We start from the raw sequence: 18,594 nt of genomic DNA on the forward strand, positions 1-18,594 counted from the left end.
GCCCGATTCTTCCATTTATGCCCCTCAAAGTGTAACGGGATTTAACGGTAACGGCATTCCGGCTCCTTACCGTCAGTTTAGAGTAATTTCTTTTCCCTCCCGCGCTTCGTCGTCGTCTACCTATATATACTCGCCCAAAATGAAAGATGAGAGAGCGGAAAGGGATTGCGATCTCCAGTCTCTGATCTGTGTAAGCTCTCTACCACCAACTTCTCAGGTTTGCTTTTCTTCTTCTCTCTCGCGTAGATAATTCATCGATATCCGATTCCGTCACAAACAGAGATGATTGTTTCGTTGGATGTTCGGCTTCGAATGGATCGATCAGTTTGTGATCGATGTCGAAGACTTTTGATTCCGGTGTTCTGTTTCTTTGATCCAATTTCGCAATCGTTCCATATGTTTTTGGAATTGGAACCTGAAACGGATCCCCTTTGGGGTTGGATCTGGGAAGGAACCAATCGATCCCAAGTTCGGTAGATAATTCCCTAACGTCTTTGGTTACTGCTATAATATCCATTGCAGCGATCATCGATCTTGAACATATCACGAAGCGATCGAAACCCAGATCAAGGAGCGCATCAAGACAATGGTAATTTGCTCTTTTCCAGATTGAAGCATGCATATGGCTGTATTGATCGTCTCGGAAAGCACAGGAGGGGGGCGACGGCAGAACGGGCGGCGGAGATGAGATGGCGACGGAGATGGGATCAGGGGAAATGGAGCACGACATCCAACGCATCCTCGAAAAGATCGACCAGTTCACTCAACAGGTTTCAATCCCCTGAGCTTGCTGTGTAATGTATCCCCATGGTAAATGACTCAAACAGGGGATCTCTCTGTGAAGGTGTGGGAGCTGCTGGACGCAGGGAGGACGCTGTTCAAAACCCTGTCATCGGAATTCGAAGAACGCTTGATCTCGTGAGTAGTAGCGATCGGTGTTCTTAGTTGGGAAGCAAGATAATGAAACGGAAGTTGAGATGGAGGTCGACTCACATGTTTGCGTCACAGAATCCACAAGGAGCAGATGGCGAAGTGGCAGGAGGAGATCAAGGAGATGCAGTTGCGTGACACATGCAACGAAGCAGCTCGAGCTCTCCTTGAGAACGCCCAGCACTTGCTTCGCAGTGCTCCTCAGGCCTCTCCTACACAGCAGCCTCTGCAGGATTTCTCAGGTGAAATGTAAGTGGCGAAGGTGAAATCTGTGCTTTTGTTTTACTCCTATGTACTGCCTAATTCACGATAACACGACAATTGTTGCACCCATGCAACTAGCAATTCATAGCTGTGTCAACTCCCATCGCATCCTTCTACATGAAATATAGGCAATGTCCTTTGTGTTGAAGCAACATTTTGCTCATAGTGCTTTCACTGCCTGGACAGGTATTGATGACCCTTTTTGCAAGATCTTAATTCATATATGGTATATATGATAAACTTAAATGCATGAAACTTCCATCAATATGATTTGGGGACATGGAGATTATGAATATGCACAATATTTATCTTTAAAATTAGAAAGAAATTTTTCATGACACAAAAGGCAAATTTATCATTGTGACAATTCATATTTGATTCAAAAGAAACACAAGGAATAAGTCATAAGGCAACAAATGGGCATAATGAGAATGATTCAAATATTAATGACTATTAAAATCCACCCACCAAACAAAACATATATTCATTACAACTAGTTCTTTCCTCACAGGCTTTAGAAGTTATATTTGGGTAAGCCAACAGCAAAAGATTAGATTCCTTATTGCTTTCAGAAATTTTGGAATGTAAGATAAATACCAAATCCCATGAATTTCGAACCAGAGACAGATTTTATGTACTCTGGTATCTCACATCTATGAAACAGCTTTCGAAACCAATCTAAATGGGAACAACAGTCTTTAAATATATATAGAGAGCAAAATCAATTGCAGGAACTTGGGCTTTAGTCTAACAGGAAGTCACCACCCAGCATCAAGTTCCTGGAAACTGGTCTCATAAGTTTCCAGGTATCTGATCTGTTCTAGCACCTTGAATATTGTAGTGGAGTGTTCATGCCATGCAGAAAGAATCATCTAAAGCTTTGTCCATTGTATGATCTAGCTATGTTTAGGGGGCACCAGATTCAGGCTACGCATCCACTCACAAAAGCTATAATCATCGAAGTGAAGGAAACTGCTCTTTAGCCTTGCCCTTTGCTCTGGAGTTAATGAGCGCAACTGCAGGAATCTTGCCTCCTGTTTCAGCAAAGGATTCAATTTGTTGTTAGAAAAACCACCATAAACTAATTGTGATAAGAAAACATGTCACCCCAACGATGGAGCCTCCCTAAAAAAGTTAACTCGTACCTGCTCATATGGGGGATCCTTGTGAGCTGGTATTAAACGAGAAACAAAATACCGAGCCTGAGAGCTCCCCTCCTGTGTCAACAACATCAAAGCATCTCAGAAAATATACAAAACCATTTTTAGAGAGTAATGGATATGAAACAAGAACCAAAATTTAGTTCATCAAATCATTTGAATAAAAAAAGGGTTATTGCTTCTGATCGTGTATAAAAAATCAGATTATTTTCAGTGAAATGACAATAAAATAGACCATTGGATCAAGATAGAAAACCTTGATAAATGAAAAACGAGAGAAGTCCACAAGCATTTCAGTAGGTAAAAGGATTTCATAGAAGTAATGACGCTAAAAGTATAAATTGTATAGAAAAACAGACTTTGAATGCAAGGATCCGAGGAGCTGGAAAACGGTTCTCAGTCAGCTCCTCTGCCAATGTTCTGCATGCTGCTAATGCTGCTGCATTTTTTCCTTCTTGAGCTGCAAGCTCAGCACCCTAAAAAAAATTATGTCAGTCAATTATAAAGGATGAAAGCAATATGATCTTGAAAGCAATCACCAAGAGCTTTTTGAAGCAATACGTAGCATATGACATGAATTCTGTCAGATACTAGCATCAAAAGTCTACTTGGTACTAACAAAAAAATGGAAGAGAACAAGAAACAGACAAAGGTAGTATATAACATGAATTCTATCAGATGCATGCATGAAAAGTGTACTAGTACTAACAAAAAAAAAGAAAGAGAAAAAGAAACAGACAAACTAAAATGCTTAGAGATCAACACATTTACTTATGACCAAGAGTTAAAATCTTGGTCAAATACTGACATTGGCCGACTGCAGAACTGTTATGGAACTGGTAGTCTGGTACCAAATAATGTACCAAGTATCTGTACAGATCGGTACCAACCAGACCAAGCAAAGAGAGAGAGGAAGAGGAGATAGAGCAAGAGGAGATGAACAAGGAGCCATAGGATGTGGCACATGAGAGATGGCAATGCGGGAAAGCAAATAAAGAATGGAGGAGCAGTGAAGGAAAAGATGATCAGAATGTCGGGTGACTATAACAGGCATCATACACATAAACAGATTAAGATGTGTTAAAGAAAAACTTCAGTCACTAGAAACTGAGAATAAGATTCAACACACAAAGAAAGCCCCATATATTTCGCTTTGATTGTAGCTGTTAAGATATTATGCCATATCAATAAACCGGTCAACACAACATAATCATGTTGCTCCAATGATGCATATAAAGTATGTCACTTGCAAATGTACATATACATGATATCAACTACAGCACAGATAGCAACAGAAAACTACAGAAGGCAGAGCAAGACAGCAAAATGTAATCAGGTTTTGTTAAGCTGGTCATTAGGAACACCTTAGAGCAGCATGAGCCAGCTACTATGATAAAGACATTAAGGAAGTCTATGAAGGATCTTGTGGATAGAAAAAGAAGTCAGTTTGACTTATGTTGATGGAATACCCCAAAAATTAATGATGCCAATCATCATCTGTGCATCATTACGTTACCAATTGATATGAACAGCTAATGTGACTAAAAAAATGGATCAAAAGGCTCAATTGTAGAATGAAGCAACAGAACTTAAACAGAATATTCTGAGACCTAGATATCAGTTTTAAGCTGAGCTTGAAAATCATTTGGCTCAAATAATACGCATATACATGTATTATGCATAGACGAGGAGTGATGACATGGATGAGGAGGGTAATAAGGAGGAAGAGGCGGAAAGAAAGGGTGGAAATGAAGAGGAGACAATTTGGAAAGTAAAAATATTCAAATGTGGGCAGGTACCAACGAAGGAGAGAAAGGCAATAGGTAGAAGGAGAGAGAGGCCATCGGTAGAAAGAGAGAGATATGTATGCTTTAAATAAAATAAATCTGTCAGTATCAGTGCCGGTCCATAGAATTACTGCCTGGTAAATCTTGGTACCGATAGTCCAGTAAGTCTGAAACGATAAACTTATTAAGCAATAGGCATTGTTTCAGATCCGACCGAGCAAATACTAATCAGCTAGTAACTGATCTAGATTGATTCGGACCAACTGGTATGGTCAAATTTTAAATTCATGTATATATGCATACACACTATCATATACGAACCAGGACATGTATACAGTCCAAATCTACACTATTTTTTCACCTATTGGCTTAAATACAAACAAGAACCAGGGTTCATAAAATAAGGATCAGCTTGGAGATAAGCTGGATCAGATAAGAAAAACTTTTTCTCTCTTAATAATAATGAGACCATGAAAAATTGACCAGGATCAGCTCAATAAAATTGACAAAATTCCAACGGCTAAGACCATTGCTGGAATACCCAAGCATTTCTGACCAATCTCAGCTGATCATGCAGATATTGATGTACATTCAGTGATGAGATAAGCTCAACCTGTAACAGTTGACTGAGATTTCAACATAACCAATGTTCATCAAGCTGAATGACGTAGGTACATGTTTAGCTTGGCCTGTAAGAGGGCTAAATTAAGCTAAAATTAGTCTGAAGTCTTAAGGTAATAGTCATGTCTAAGAACAAGTAAACTTCGTTATCTTCTAGCACAAGCATCGGGTCTCAAACATCCAGAAAATTCAAGATGTGAAATCCTAATAAAAGTGCCACAATAGGAATTATAGTAGACTGATATTTATAAAAAAAAAACTCCAGTTAATCCATATTCTGACTTTGACACTATCCTTTGGACATCTTATAAAACTCAAATATTTACATCTGCCCATTTCTATGTAATATTTAACTTTTCATGGTCATTAACTTAAGCCAAAATCATGATCACTAATTTAAATAATGTCTCTTATTTTTGCATTCAGATCATTATTTAAACAACAAGCATCTTTCCAAGGAGGTATTTAAGTCTATTATCATGAATTAGCTTCTCTAGTAGACGTGGTATTGAAGGTAACTTACCAACCATATGAACAAGTCTGTTCCATGATCAAGGACCACTGCTGCATTAGACTGCATGGCAAGGTCATAAGCTGGTAGCTCCTCAAAAGTACCTCCTTCACGATGCATTAGGCAACGAGGAGCCAACATGCGAAGAGACAAATCAAATGACGCATTCAAGAACAAATTTCTTAAGACAGACCTTTCATCCTCATGACCAATAATATTTCCTAAAAGTGGTCCCCTTCTAAGATGAAATAAGCTCTCAGGCAGAGTTGATAACTCGTTAGGAAATCGAAAAAGCTTAGATTTTGGTAGCTGAGAACCAAACTTTAGAGCAATATCCTTAACTCTCTCATCTACTGTGAGTCTCATATCAATAGCATCAGAAAAATTTTTGGCATGCAAGACGGTCCTCTTAGCAATAAGAACTGCAGCAACATCTTCTTGGATGCTCCGGAGATACAAGGACACGCTATCAACAGTAGGTAACCTCACGGTAATCACTCTCGAGATGTCTGCTTGATAAATGTTTGAATAACAAACTGCAAATTGGAAATAAACATAGTCATTCTTTATATCACCCTTTGTTTCCATGGACAGGGAAAAGCTCTGTGTTTCTTCAATGCTATGCATCTGAATGCAAAAAGAAGAGTCATTCTTGAATGTTTCATGAGAATCAGCTGTTGCTTCTTCTCCTGGCCCAATGACTTGTGTCACAAGAATGTCATCCGAGCAGCGTATTTCAAACAATCCATGGGAACCAGCTGCCCTGGTAGATGCTCTTTGCAAGTTAACACCAAATGCCTCCCCAAAGTCATCATGAAGTATCAGCACACCACCAGAGCTTTTTGCTAGAGGCTGCAGAATGGGAACTCTCACTGGACATGTACCAGCACAAAGAATATCCACTGTAGTTTCATGCTGTAGTGCATTCTGACCAAGATGTTCCATCCACTTCATAGCTGTCTTCTCCATGTATGCATAATTCGGATGAACAAATGAGTGTGGAACTGATCCAGGTCCATAAGTATTAGGACCACCAGCACATACCATGATTCTGCAATTTCCTCCTGATCTTTTGATAACTCCACGTGACACTTCAGCTGATGGTCCTCGAATTATAGCTACAGCAACCTCCACTGCTGTACCAAGGCAACGATCTCGAGATGCTTCTGGCAACTTGAGTTTGTACGGCATTAGAGATGAAAATATAATGTGCATTACAGGAAGTGAAGCATGTATGGGTGACAAATAAACACCAGTTCCATATATTAGAGCTTTCAAAGACTCTTGGGTGGGTGATTTGTCACCTGGTAGGACATCAGCTGATGCCACTGAGCCCTCTGAAAAATCAAACACTGACACTGTTCGTCCATACGTGATGATACCAAGCCTCGTAGCAGGGGGAAGAGAGTCCACAAAAGCATGCAAAGAACCTTGCAGGTGCTGGAGATGTGCTTCATCCAAACATTCATCAATGAGAAGAAATATAGGTGCAGTCACTCTTGAGTCAGATACTGAAACAAAACCTAGCTGACTATTCCCAGTCTGAACATAGTCAATAGCTGAGGAAGAAAGTTCAGGCCAATGTCGAAGATCTTCCTTGCTAGGAGCTATGTATTCCCCATCACTGCTATTCAAATTCTTACATATTACACATTGCCACTGTCCTGATCCAACCAAAATTTCACAGTAAAGATTCGCATAAGCCCCGCAATTTCGGCAACGATGAGGTTCACGATGTACAACCTCAGGACCAGGTGTAATTTCCCTCCCAGGGGAGACCAAAGCTCCGAATCCCAAGCTTGGTACATTTGCTAGTTTTTTACGTTTCAACACCTATGAAGACAAAAAATGCTTGTAAAATGAGAAGAAGACACTTATCATCAGCAATAGTTATGAAGGGCCTTATGAGCTAGTGAAAGAAAAACATTTGTTAAAGTTAATTTTGAAAAGCCTAATAATGAGCAAACAGATACACATTCCAACAGCAGTAAGTTTCTGAAAAAAAATGTATAGTACTAAGCTTAAAGTGGAGATAATAAACACAAAATTAGCAGACAACTAAAATCAATTTGCCAAGCAAAAGAACTGTTGTTTAGTAGTATCACAAATAGTACCTTGTGAGCAGAAAAAAACACATAAGGACACTCAAAAGTGAACTCATCAGCGGAATGATGCAATGGCAACTCATGGGATCCATTGGAGTAATGGGATGAAGAGGATGTGGGCAACGATGAACCTGTTGAGAAAGATACAGGCTGTGGAGTTGCAGGTGATGTTCGGAATGGTACAGCTGCTGGCTGCAAAGGCGAAGAGAAGACAGGCGGGCCAGGAGGAGTACTGAACTGATGAACTGGACTACCGGCATGGACTCCGTCACCTGATGACGGAGGGAGCTGGCTTTGTTGGGATATCTGAGGAGAAAGTCTTGCTGATTCTGGGGAGGTGAATGCAGAGGAAGTAGGCCGCTGATTGGGACCAGGCGTCAGGTTGCTAGGTGAAGCAACTGCAGCAGAGTAACCCAGATGACGAGGTGGCTGAGGTGGAGTATCCATTTATGCTGGACTTAGTTGCTTCCTTGGCAGAATACAGTACTAATTCTGTCTGTCAACAAGAAGGAATAAACCATTACACCTGATGAAGAAACAGTATAGAAAAGAACTCGAAATCCAATCTCAAACATGAATGACAAATCAATCATATAAAACCCCAAAAGTGTTGTCTCCTGTGAAGGGAAACAAGGCTAATAGATGGTGAACCCTAGGAAGATAAAGGGAAAAGGTATGAATAAAAAGATACTTCTTTTGCCACCAAAGTGATCAATGAGGAGTCTCAAGAAGAGTCATGTCACAACCAGAATCAATTGGAATATTGGATCTGACGCATGGTAGGACACCCATCAAAGCCCTTATAAGTTCATTCAATTCTTTGCCCCCAGTTTCAACATGGGACTAAATTGGGACATTACAAGACCACTCGTCCTCGTCAATGACCAATATAATCAAACCCTAACATGATACACACTAGGCGTAGACCAGGGGTGGCTCCATGTTATAACATGTCATTTAGCCCCATCCATTCATATAGTCATTTCCTACTCTACTCGATCCCTTCCCCAAGTCCAATGCTAGATCAGCTAGTATCATTAAAATGATATTGCATCCTGCCCTTTTTTTTTTTCTACAAAGCCTTATTTGACCATTTTTAGACACACATCAATTTAGGGCAGTAAAAGAAAGTCAAAGTAATTTTATTCAAAACAGAAATTGTAAATATTTATTTTCAAAGAAACAACTATCTGAAAGTAGCAAAACAAGCTCTATTAGCTTGCACTAAAAGTCACCTAACAACAGAGGAAGATCTCCTCCACACAGGAATCAGGCTTACTGTTGTTAGAAGACAAATTCATTTAATGAAAATTATAAAATTCATTAAATTAGCCAAATCAACAAGCTAAATTAAATAACTAGCATGCTTCAAAATAATTAAATCAACCTTGAAGTATAATCTAATTTAGGATATGATGGCATGAATTTCATCAACTATTATTTTGCTAATCATGTTTTAAAATTTAAATTAATAAAATAACATTATAAATCATGCAATATGATCTTAAAAATATAACCCTATTTTAAACACCGAATTTTCTAGAAAATTCAAACAACTAAAACATAGATAAAAAATTTCAACTTAAACTAAGGATAAAGGATCTACTTCTCTCAAAGATGATGATCCTCCTCCCTCTCGATCCTCACGGACAGTCAATAGTTGAATAATAGAAGGAGGGTACGTCCATTCTTAAATAGGAGCAAAAGGGAGGATTCTCCATAAGGAAAGAAAGTTTTTTTATTTTTCATTTTAATTAATTAATTGTATTCGAAACACATTTCAATTGTTAATTATTTCTCCTAATCAGGTTACACAAACAAGGAATGAGGTAAGCTATATAAGACAAAACCCTAACTATAGAGATTTTCAATTTAGGAAATAGGAAAAGAAATCCAATGATTGATTACAAGACGAGCTAGAAAACCTAAGACGGATGCTAATCCGAAGGAATGGGGAGATGCGAAAAGCATTTGTGGCCTCACGACGACCAGTCGAAGTGCGATCGTCTTGGAATCGAGAAAGAAAAGGAAGGAACAAATCGGACTTGGATCTATACCCTATGGAGAGACGGGGAGAGACTTTAGGATGGTTTGAGCAGTCTAGGGTTTAGGAGATGGATGGATCGGCGATTAAATAGAATCAAACGGAATAGATTTCGAAGAAAAAGGAGTGGATTTGTCGAGATCGCGTGCGTACCTTGGAAAAGACGATCTAGGAAGGGTCGAGGGAAGAGAGAGGAAGAAACGGTCGGATTTATTCACCATCATCCCGCCTCTCTCCACCATCTGCTGCGACTTCAACGAAGGAATTCGCCTCTGGTCCTGGATGGATTTCATCCATGGTTGCCGCTTCCTCCTCCTCCTCCTCCTCCTAGTTTGTCAGCGAGGTCACTCTGAAGCCACAACAATGGTGGAGCTATGCTGTATTCATTTTTGGAAAGGAGAAATCCAAGGACGGACGGAAGAAGAACGAGATGACGAGGAAAACAACATGACAAGGAGAGACAAAAAAGGGGTTGGGGAGGCGCAACGAAAGATCTGAGCGACTCTCCTGAGATGTTCTCTCTCCGAGTCGACTCGGCTCTGGATCGGTGGGCGGGTTGCGTTGGGTTGGTGGTTTATGCCTTCTGGCACATGGCCTGACTCGGTTAATTTTGGCTACCGTTGGAAGCCCATTGAACCTGGTTATATCATAATATAAGTACTTTAAATAAGGTACTTTTATTATTTTCATTTTCTAAAAAATATTTTAGATGATTTTCTAAAATCATCCAAAATATATCATAATATTCTTATTTTTTATTAAAATTTACTTTGAACTCTCAAATAAAAATCTTTAATACATATAATTAATTTGTAGCTAAATTTCGATGAAAAAATAAAAATTAAAGCCATCAATTGTTAGTGAACACATTTTTATCATTTTAAAAAATAAAAGACAATTTTCAAAATGAGATGGCTATTGGAAAAAGAAGTTCAAAATTTAAAAAATTATTTTTTTTTTATTTTAAAAAATATTTAAAAATAAAACTGAGATAAAAAACAACTTCAGTAGTATTAATTTGATGATGATATATCAAATCCACTTGCTAAAGGTTAAGATTTGATTATGATACATCAAATCCATTTACCATAGATTAACATTCCAAAATTCATATGATATATTTTTTAAAACGTCAATTAACAGTCGAAATCGACAACACAGTTTTTATCATCCCAAAAAGTTTAATTCTTGAAAGAAATGGTAAGAGCACTTGAGAAATGTTATACAAAGCAATGGAACAAATTCCTTGACGACAATGCCTCTCTCTGCATCATTATTTTAAGGGCACTACACTTATGTAACGATTCCAATACATCACGTTATGTATGTAGTCTTAACACAGTCCTCACGTGCTCCCAAATAGACGAGACAGAACCTTCATCCGGCAACTGATACAAATGATTGTACTACACGTAATACACGTCGCTAGAAGCTCTGAAGAATAACTTGCACACATCAACACAAAATGTACTTACCTTCGAAACCCCCCTCACATACGAAGGACTGAGTCATGAAGAGATCATAAACTAAGGCCCTTATCTTGTGGAGAATTGGTGCCTCCAAAGTTTATTACCCTTTCTCTTGCAACAGAAAGATCATAGTACTTGCTTCCATCACTAGAGTTACTTGATCCAGCATCTTCATGCTCATTAGGCCAAGTGCTTTCTCCAAAGGATGGAGGCGAAGGCAGTCCCAGCCGCAGAGACAAGTCCCATCCGATTTTGGATGTCTCCATATGTGTCGAATCAGCCTTCGAGGCACCAATGTTGCTGCCAATGGGGCTCTCTGTGAAACTGATCTCAGCCTCATCAGGGGACTCAGCACATCGCATAGTGGCAGTTGCCATGTGATGTCTTGGGCCTTGAGTGATCTGAAAATGCTGACCGGAAACCACGTCACGTCGACTGTCACTGTAATACAATGGATACACTCCTGCCAAATTCGGACAGGTATAGCTCGCTAATGGAACAGAAACTCTTTCTTGGCAATAGGCAGAAGGCTTGATGGAGATAGGACACTCAGTTCTGTTGAAAACAGAGGAGTTTATATGGCCCCCAGATACACCGGAATTGTTGAACTTCACCTCTGGAATACTGCTACAAGTCATATTTGGGGGTCTAAACACGGCAGTGTACCAGGATGGAAACTCCGAAGCAGAGGTCTGTAGTTTGCCTTGGTTATGTTTTTTCTGCAACATGGACTCTAGGCTGTTACTGTCAGAGATTTTCAGAGAGGCAGTTCTGTTATCATTGGCCACGGGACTAAGATAGCACACTGGGTTGCTGCGGTGCTGGCTCTTTGAAACTCTTCTAGGAATGCAACCCAGATTAAGTGCCGCTGACAAGAGAGACAACAAAACAAGAAACATAAATTATGATCACAATATTCCCTGTTTGATATCATGAAATTGCATCTGTTGTGATGTTGTATGTGTGTGTGCACATGCCTACGTCAGCAGATTTCTAATATCAAGTTCTTTGGTTAATAAATGAAAGACCAACAAACCTCCAGTAACGGCATCTCTAAATGTGCTATGGTCTCAGAGCCAACAGTATAGAAGATAATAAAAACTAACACTAACAACAATGGCATTTCAGCAGAAAAAAAAACTGAGAAAGAAAAACAGAGTCATGAGCAGAAGTAGGGCTTGGGAAGTAATACCTTCAATACAAGGTTGCAAGAGATCTCCACTCTCCGTACCATCTTCCTTGCGAATGATAGTGTCGATAGCATCATTGACTCGATCCCGTAGTGTCTTGAGGTCCACATACTCTGCCTGCATTACCCACCACCCAAGAGACAGCACAATAAAATAACACATGTTTAGACCATTTTTGTAGTCTTGTAGATTTATTCATTTGATTTATAAGTGTCTTTTCATTTGATCTTATTGGTTTTTTCATTGATGCAAGTGTTTTCTTGTTTTATATAGTAGTGCAATTTCATTGGTGCAGATATTGTAATTTCATGGTAAAATACTAAACTGTCAAATGACATAGAGAGAAGGCAGGAAGGATAAGTAAAAAAAAAAAAAACATATAATGTCAACTGAGACTTTCAAATTTTTTGAAATGAATGGGAAAGTATCTTTCTGTTTGCATTTTCCCTAAAGAAAAACTAGAAAATGGTTGGGAACTGAAAAGTGCATACCTCAGAGTTGGCTTTGGAGTACATTATCTCCTCAGCCTTGAGAACAACAAAGGGGAGCTTCTCCTGAAATTCCTTGTTTTTCCTGGTGGCAGGGCTGTGCACGTCATTCGCCACTCTGAAAGAAAAGTAATAGCAGCACTAAGAATTGTAGTAAGGATGCATGACCATCAATCAACATCGAAATCTGCTGTTGTTCATGGGAAGGTCGGTCATGGCACACAAATAGACACAAACAATACATATACATACAGATATGTCAACAAAAAAAAAAAGGAAAAAAAAAACTTAACAGAGGCAGATAAAGGGTTGTGGACCTGAAGATCTCTTGAATGATGGACCCACGTATTGGTTGGTGCCTGTCACTGTGCCAAGCACGCCTCACACACTCATAAGGTCTCGGTCCTGGCCTCGGCATCTTTTCACCTCCTCTCTCTTTCTTTACCACATCATTGTTTAATCCACAAGTCCAATCCCCTGAGTAGCAAGGAACAATTATAAGATGTAAATACAACAAAAAGTGGGCAAAAAGGAGCTTATATTTTGATTTTTGAATTGAGTCTCAATTTTTTCACATGTAGATTCATGTGAAAAAACACTCCATTTTGTAATAACACATCAGTCTAAGAAGAGAAAGGAAATGTAGATTGTGAAGTCAAACCCAACACAACAGATAGATGTTCTTTGTTGGTTATCAAAATTGTGCTCCAGACATAATTAGCAAATCATTGTTTACCTACTTCTCCATCAGGTGCAAGTCAGATAATATACATTGTGATGAATGTTTTGTGTTGGAAAACCATTTTATAAGTTACATTTTTTTGTTTACATTTTAGCCAAGCATAAATGCCAGTGTAAAATAAAATCTTGAACACAATATGAGATAACCATAATTTTTCAACCTATTATTGGCAAGATACGTAGGGGCATAAAACGAGATGATGAATTGGCAAATAAAAACAACCTATCAAAAAGATGGAAAGAGATGAAAGAGGACAGACAGGAAGATGGGAGGCAAAATATACAACCGGGACCATTCAAAAGTAAAGCAGTCATGGCAGATAAACATAATAACTCACAGGTCAAAGATCTCGAAAGGAAAGCATTATTACATCTAAGAATCTAAAAAGATCACTAGTTATCCAGCCTTTAACCCAAAATTTATGCTTCAATGGCATCTTCGACGACAAAAGCAATCATCATGTCTTACTTGGCCCTTAGATGTTAAGAGTAGAGTTAATTCCATGATATACACATTGTCTCTAAGAAAACACATGTCAAACATCTGAAGAGCTTAACTAACATGCAATTTCATTCAAGAAAAGGGTAATGAGTAAAAATTATAAGAGAGCAACAAACTGCTTGACAGAACCTTACCAGTGCTTCCTTATTCACTAAGCACGTCTCAATATCAATAGTTTTTGCCTGGAACAACATAATTAAAAAATTCAGTCTTTTAAGAATTAATCTTAAGAAACATATAATAAAAAATTTTCACAAGAAGCATCTACAAAAGATATCGCATCAATCAAGCTGCATCTGATATCTTTCCTCCAATAAATGACCTACGTTCAAGTCTTGCATATTGAAGTTGAATGGAGAAATGAAAATAACCATTGAATGCATCAGCCACAGATCAGTTATTCTACAATTTTATTAGGAACTATACAAAGACAGTATACAGGTAACTTACGTAATATCTTGCGGGTAGCAACTTGATGATAAATGAAATTAACCATTGAATGCATCAGCCACGGATCAGTTATTCTACAATATTGTAAGGAACTATACAAAGACAGTATATAGGTAACTTAAGTAATATCTCGCGGGTTGCCACTCCACCAAATTGTTCACCTAAATAAATGATTCGACCCAAATATTTGGATGGACTAAGTGATTAATTGATTAGACCAATCAAAGATTATGCCACAATAAAAATGAAGCACAAAGTGTCACAACTCGACCTGATGGGATAATTGGCCTACCAGCTTCATTTGGCCCAAACCACTGGTCAAAATACTTAAACTAAAGTTGATACTAATACCTCCATCAGACCCCCCTCACCATGATATAATATTAAGTCGACTCTGATACCAATTGTCACAACCCAACCTAATGGAATAACTAGCCTACCAATTTTGTTTAACCCAAACTACTGATCAAAATGCTTAGGCTAAAGTTGATGGTAATATTTCTATAAGTCAATCTTAGTTTTGTCCACTTTCGATGTGGGACTAATCAATGTGCTATAGAAAAACTTTTTGTACGCATCTTAAATTATCTTTTTGTCCTTAGATTAGATCATAGTCATTTAAGATAGATAGAAAAAACATCACAAAGACAAATTTAAGTTGTCATTAAACTCAAGGATTGAATAGTATAAAAAATTTGGTCATAAAAAATAGATGTTGATAATTAGACGATTGGATACACTACTAGTAGTAAAAAATATTAGCATATAGGTACATCATTTTTTGTTGTTGTTAATAAAAAAATCCAGAATAAAATATGTTTAATTATGTGCATACGCTTGAATCCTCTATTTATTTGAGTGATAAAATAGGTATCTGTTATGCAATTGTAAAATTGCTCTTAGAATATACACTTGTAAAATGTATCTCATCTACATTTGTATAGCATATAAGAAAAAAATTTACAAAGCATATACATACAAGTAGCTATGCATGCTATGCAGGAGCCTGAAAACGCACAGCTATGCCCATCCATGCATGGGTCAAGTACACTGTTTTAAATTGCTGAAATGTTTGTATCCAAAAAAACGAGTAAATATATCAAAGAGTACAAATTGGAAGGAAAAAACACAATATACCGTGTGTCTTTTACCTATACAACAAGTTCAGTGGGCTTCCATTTTTAAAGTAGTTGGCTTTTTCATTACTTGTAATAGACAAAAGAACCAATAAATGAAAGAATGAAATGCATGAGTTCGTGGGAAGTTATATACGAATATATGTTGTAATTTTTCTTGAAATTTCATCAAGTTCGTGCTTGAAAAACTTTAATTATAATATCAGACTTAAATCACATCAGATCCAATACAAAGAACTTGATTACTGAAAGTATCAAAACAAAATAAAAGAAATGAGTCTAAACATGGATATTTTGTCCATTAGCAAACACACTACCCATTTTGTGACCCCACAAAGATTTCCAATGCTAACATCACGTGGTGCATTTACTTAATAGTTTAAAGCATAACGTCATATCAAAATGACACCTGCTTACCCTTTTCTTTGTTTTACCTAATTATGAGTTATTATATACACACAACGTTATTGTACTTTAGTTTTTGTTATTTTTTTCAACTCAACTGAACTTTCAGCTTCAGGTCAAACATAATTAGTATATATTACAAAAGAAGACAAGGAAAGATTAGAAGGTATTTCAGCAGTCTGAAATTTGTTTTAAATTTATGAACTTATTAATGAAGCTAATTTTGGGACTAAAAGCTGTGATGTTTTTTATATTATTATTGTCTATTGAGTAGAACATTAACACAGAACATAATAATTACATGAAGGTATTTCATCCAAAATCCGAGGGGTCAAAAACACAGTAGTTCCCTTGTTAGGTCCAGCTATCCAACCAAAGTACAAGCAAGAAAGCATAAAATACAAGTACCAAACCGTGTTTTTATAGAAATTTCTTGACTGTTCTTCATCAAATGGCATATGTCCCCATGGCATTTTGGTAGTTATTTGGAAGATAATATATTTACCTCAAAAAAAATATTCCATTCAACCATAAACATATTCTACAAATTCTGTGATTCCTTATGACAACAACAAAGGCTACAGATTCAGACAAAGGAATCCAATGTCATGCATACGGATGGGCATCAGTGTTTATGCCATTTGTTTGGATGGTAGAGTATCATTCTCCTCTAGTAAGATGTATGAGGTTCAATCCCCATCATGAGTAAGCTGTGTACCTTTCCAACCATTATGATTGTTGACCCTTGTATGGGCTGTGGGCTCCAATTTCCGACATTATAACAAACTCAAGACATTTAAAGTCCATGTGCCTTCTCAAAGAACCACAATTCTTGGTTCTGCTCTCATGAAAAGACACAAGTGGCTAACAATTGATGAAACTATTATGATAATTTATGTTGGGTCATCAGGCAGATTTCTATGCAATTTGGCTAGAAACGTTTTCGGGCATACAAACTTGTTAGCTGGGAAAATTACATTTTTGTTGCTGTTCTTGTCAACCAATTGCTTGAGAAATTAATGGGAATAATCGCAGGCTTCGATATCATCAATTAGAAAAAAGAAAGAAAAAAAAGAAGATCGAGAGAACCCTAGCTTTGGATCCCATCATAAGCCCTAGAGTAGATCCATGACACTCCACCAAACTAATCTCCTTTTCCATCTCGTTTTGGCTCCTACCCTTGACCTAAATTGGATATCAAACAACAAGGAAAAGCAACGGATCGGATTAACAAAAGATCACCCTTCCTTGGGACAATCTCATCCCTCTCTCTCACACAAACAAGGGCTGGTACTGGAAAGGGATTGCGTTTCTGACCTTCGTCCGATTTAGGAGGGATCACGGGCGCGTCCAGGAGAAGAGCACTCGCCAAAGCAACAGCATCATCGTTGGGATTCGCATTTGCCAAAGGTAGCGTCGGCCAGCGTATATGTCGGAAAGCGCGGTGTGTGTGCGCGCGCGCGAGAGAGAGAGAGAGAGAGAGAGAGAGAGAGGGAAAGGGGGGTGGTGGATGCTTCCTTTGGTACCCAATAATGGCTTGGTTGCCGCCATCAGTACATGGTGCGTCCCTGTGGACCCCGCTTGCTTCGATCAACGATGGTGGCAGGAGCCAGTTGTGGTGGACGGGTTCGAGGCGGGTAGATGGCGCGGGTGGCCGTACCTTGGCTTTTGATATTGTTCATCCGTGTATAACTTCAATGGCATTCGTAAGTTCATTATATGTTTTCTAAAACCAATTATGCAAATTGAATGATTAATAGTTCGGAGTTTGCTTCTCATCTCCCGATATGATCGGATCATGTTGTCGTATTTTCTTGTTTAGATCTCTTATAGGGAAAACAAATTTCATTTTAATATATATATATATATATAATAAAATTACATATTCATTTTTTAACTTTTTTTAGTATTATCATATGTTATGTAATTTTATACTGTGATTTAGATAAAGGCTTATGTTTATAATGTCGGCTAATATTATAATAATAAAATTGTAAATCCCAACTGATTTAGTATTGATCATATGAATTTTTTAAGTCATTAAAATTTATAAAAATATATATTTTTTATCAAGTAAAAAGGTATTTAAAACTTTATTTATGGTCTTTATTAATTTTTTTAGATCTGCTTAATCTCTCGATTGTATTATTAATGATAATCATTTCACCTATTTTCTTATTGTTATATTCTTATGCCTCATGTTACATGTGATAATACTGTATAATTGTTTACGAATTAAAATATTTTTTTTCTATTTTTCATACTACTTCTATATTCTATATGCTCACCTCAATATTTTAATCTTAGCAACATAAACACACACACACATATATATATATATATATATATATATATATATATATATATATATATAATTTTTTAATTATTTGAGACTAAGATTCACAAAGTAACATTGGTCTAATAATTATTAAAAAATAATTACACAAGACTAACGATGATCATTATCATTTTAATCATCTTATTTTTATTATATTAATAATATTTTTATAAATATCTCTATTTTATCAAATAATTGATCAAGATCCCTAAAACTTTTACTTAAAGGAACTTTTTGTTCATCTAGCTTAACTATATTATTTTATATATTCATTCTATTATTTAAAATTACATCTCATATATTCAATTTTAATCATATTTAATATAAAATATTTAACTTATAAAGATTACCTTCACAATTTAAATTTAGAATTAATTTGTTTAAGCTCTCATCGATAACTAAAATAATATCATAAGCAAATAATATATTATCTTGTAAATGATTAGTAATTTC

At 37.1% G+C, this 18,594-nt stretch overlaps 3 protein-coding genes across 3 annotated transcripts; 1 reads left to right on the forward strand and 2 right to left on the reverse strand.

Moving 5' to 3' along the window:
* The first annotated feature begins 42 nt into the window (after positions 1-42).
* Positions 43-1,317, forward strand: LOC135626601 (uncharacterized). Its single transcript, XM_065132028.1, has 4 exons — positions 43-589; positions 654-770; positions 845-918; positions 1,009-1,317. Exons 1-4 carry the CDS (start codon positions 587-589, stop codon positions 1,181-1,183), a joined length of 369 nt encoding a protein of 122 aa, XP_064988100.1. The 5' UTR covers positions 43-586; the 3' UTR covers positions 1,184-1,317.
* Positions 1,318-1,617: 300 nt separating this feature from the next.
* LOC135626602 (protein transport protein SEC23 A-like) lies at positions 1,618-9,969 on the reverse strand. The gene is made up of 6 exons (XM_065132029.1): positions 9,576-9,969; positions 7,388-7,874; positions 5,286-7,106; positions 2,714-2,830; positions 2,340-2,411; positions 1,618-2,228 (listed from the first exon to the last, which is right to left on the reverse strand). Exons 2-6 carry the CDS (start codon positions 7,823-7,825, stop codon positions 2,091-2,093), a joined length of 2,586 nt encoding a protein of 861 aa, XP_064988101.1. The 5' UTR covers positions 7,826-7,874; positions 9,576-9,969; the 3' UTR covers positions 1,618-2,090.
* Positions 9,970-10,668: 699 nt separating this feature from the next.
* On the reverse strand, positions 10,669-17,306 carry LOC135626603 (uncharacterized). The gene is made up of 6 exons (XM_065132031.1): positions 17,121-17,306; positions 13,947-13,994; positions 12,887-13,046; positions 12,573-12,687; positions 12,084-12,198; positions 10,669-11,759 (listed from the first exon to the last, which is right to left on the reverse strand). The coding sequence occupies exons 3-6, from the start codon at positions 12,985-12,987 to the stop codon at positions 10,942-10,944; spliced, it is 1,149 nt and encodes a 382-aa protein (XP_064988103.1). The 5' UTR covers positions 12,988-13,046; positions 13,947-13,994; positions 17,121-17,306; the 3' UTR covers positions 10,669-10,941.
* Between the last annotated feature and the right edge of the window lie 1,288 nt (positions 17,307-18,594).

This window comes from Musa acuminata, chromosome BXJ2-11 (genome assembly GCF_036884655.1).
Source record: "Musa acuminata AAA Group cultivar baxijiao chromosome BXJ2-11, Cavendish_Baxijiao_AAA, whole genome shotgun sequence".
Taxonomy (NCBI): Eukaryota; Viridiplantae; Streptophyta; class Magnoliopsida; order Zingiberales; family Musaceae; genus Musa; species Musa acuminata.

Bases quoted from the DNA above. Each gene is read 5' to 3' on its own strand.
- LOC135626603 (XM_065132031.1), bottom strand. From the start codon at position 12,987: ATGCCGAGGCCAGGACCGAGACCTTATGAGTGTGTGAGGCGTGCTTGG. The intron at 12,688-12,886 runs GTCCACAACCCT...CTTTTCTTTCAG, and splicing joins ATCATTCAAGAGATCTTCAG to AGTGGCGAATGACGTGCACA. The intron at 12,199-12,572 runs GTATGCACTTTT...TGGGTAATGCAG, and splicing joins ACTCCAAAGCCAACTCTGAG to GCAGAGTATGTGGACCTCAA.
- LOC135626602 (XM_065132029.1), bottom strand. From the start codon at position 7,825: ATGGATACTCCACCTCAGCCACCTCGTCATCTGGGTTACTCTGCTGCA. The intron at 7,107-7,387 runs GTACTATTTGTG...TTGTCTTCATAG, and splicing joins TGTTTTTTTCTGCTCACAAG to GTGTTGAAACGTAAAAAACT. The intron at 2,831-5,285 runs GTAAGTTACCTT...AATTTTTTTTAG, and splicing joins CAGACTTGTTCATATGGTTG to GGTGCTGAGCTTGCAGCTCA.
- LOC135626601 (XM_065132028.1), top strand. The intron at 771-844 runs GTTTCAATCCCC...CTCTCTGTGAAG, and splicing joins TCGACCAGTTCACTCAACAG to GTGTGGGAGCTGCTGGACGC. The intron at 919-1,008 runs GTGAGTAGTAGC...TTTGCGTCACAG, and splicing joins TTCGAAGAACGCTTGATCTC to AATCCACAAGGAGCAGATGG.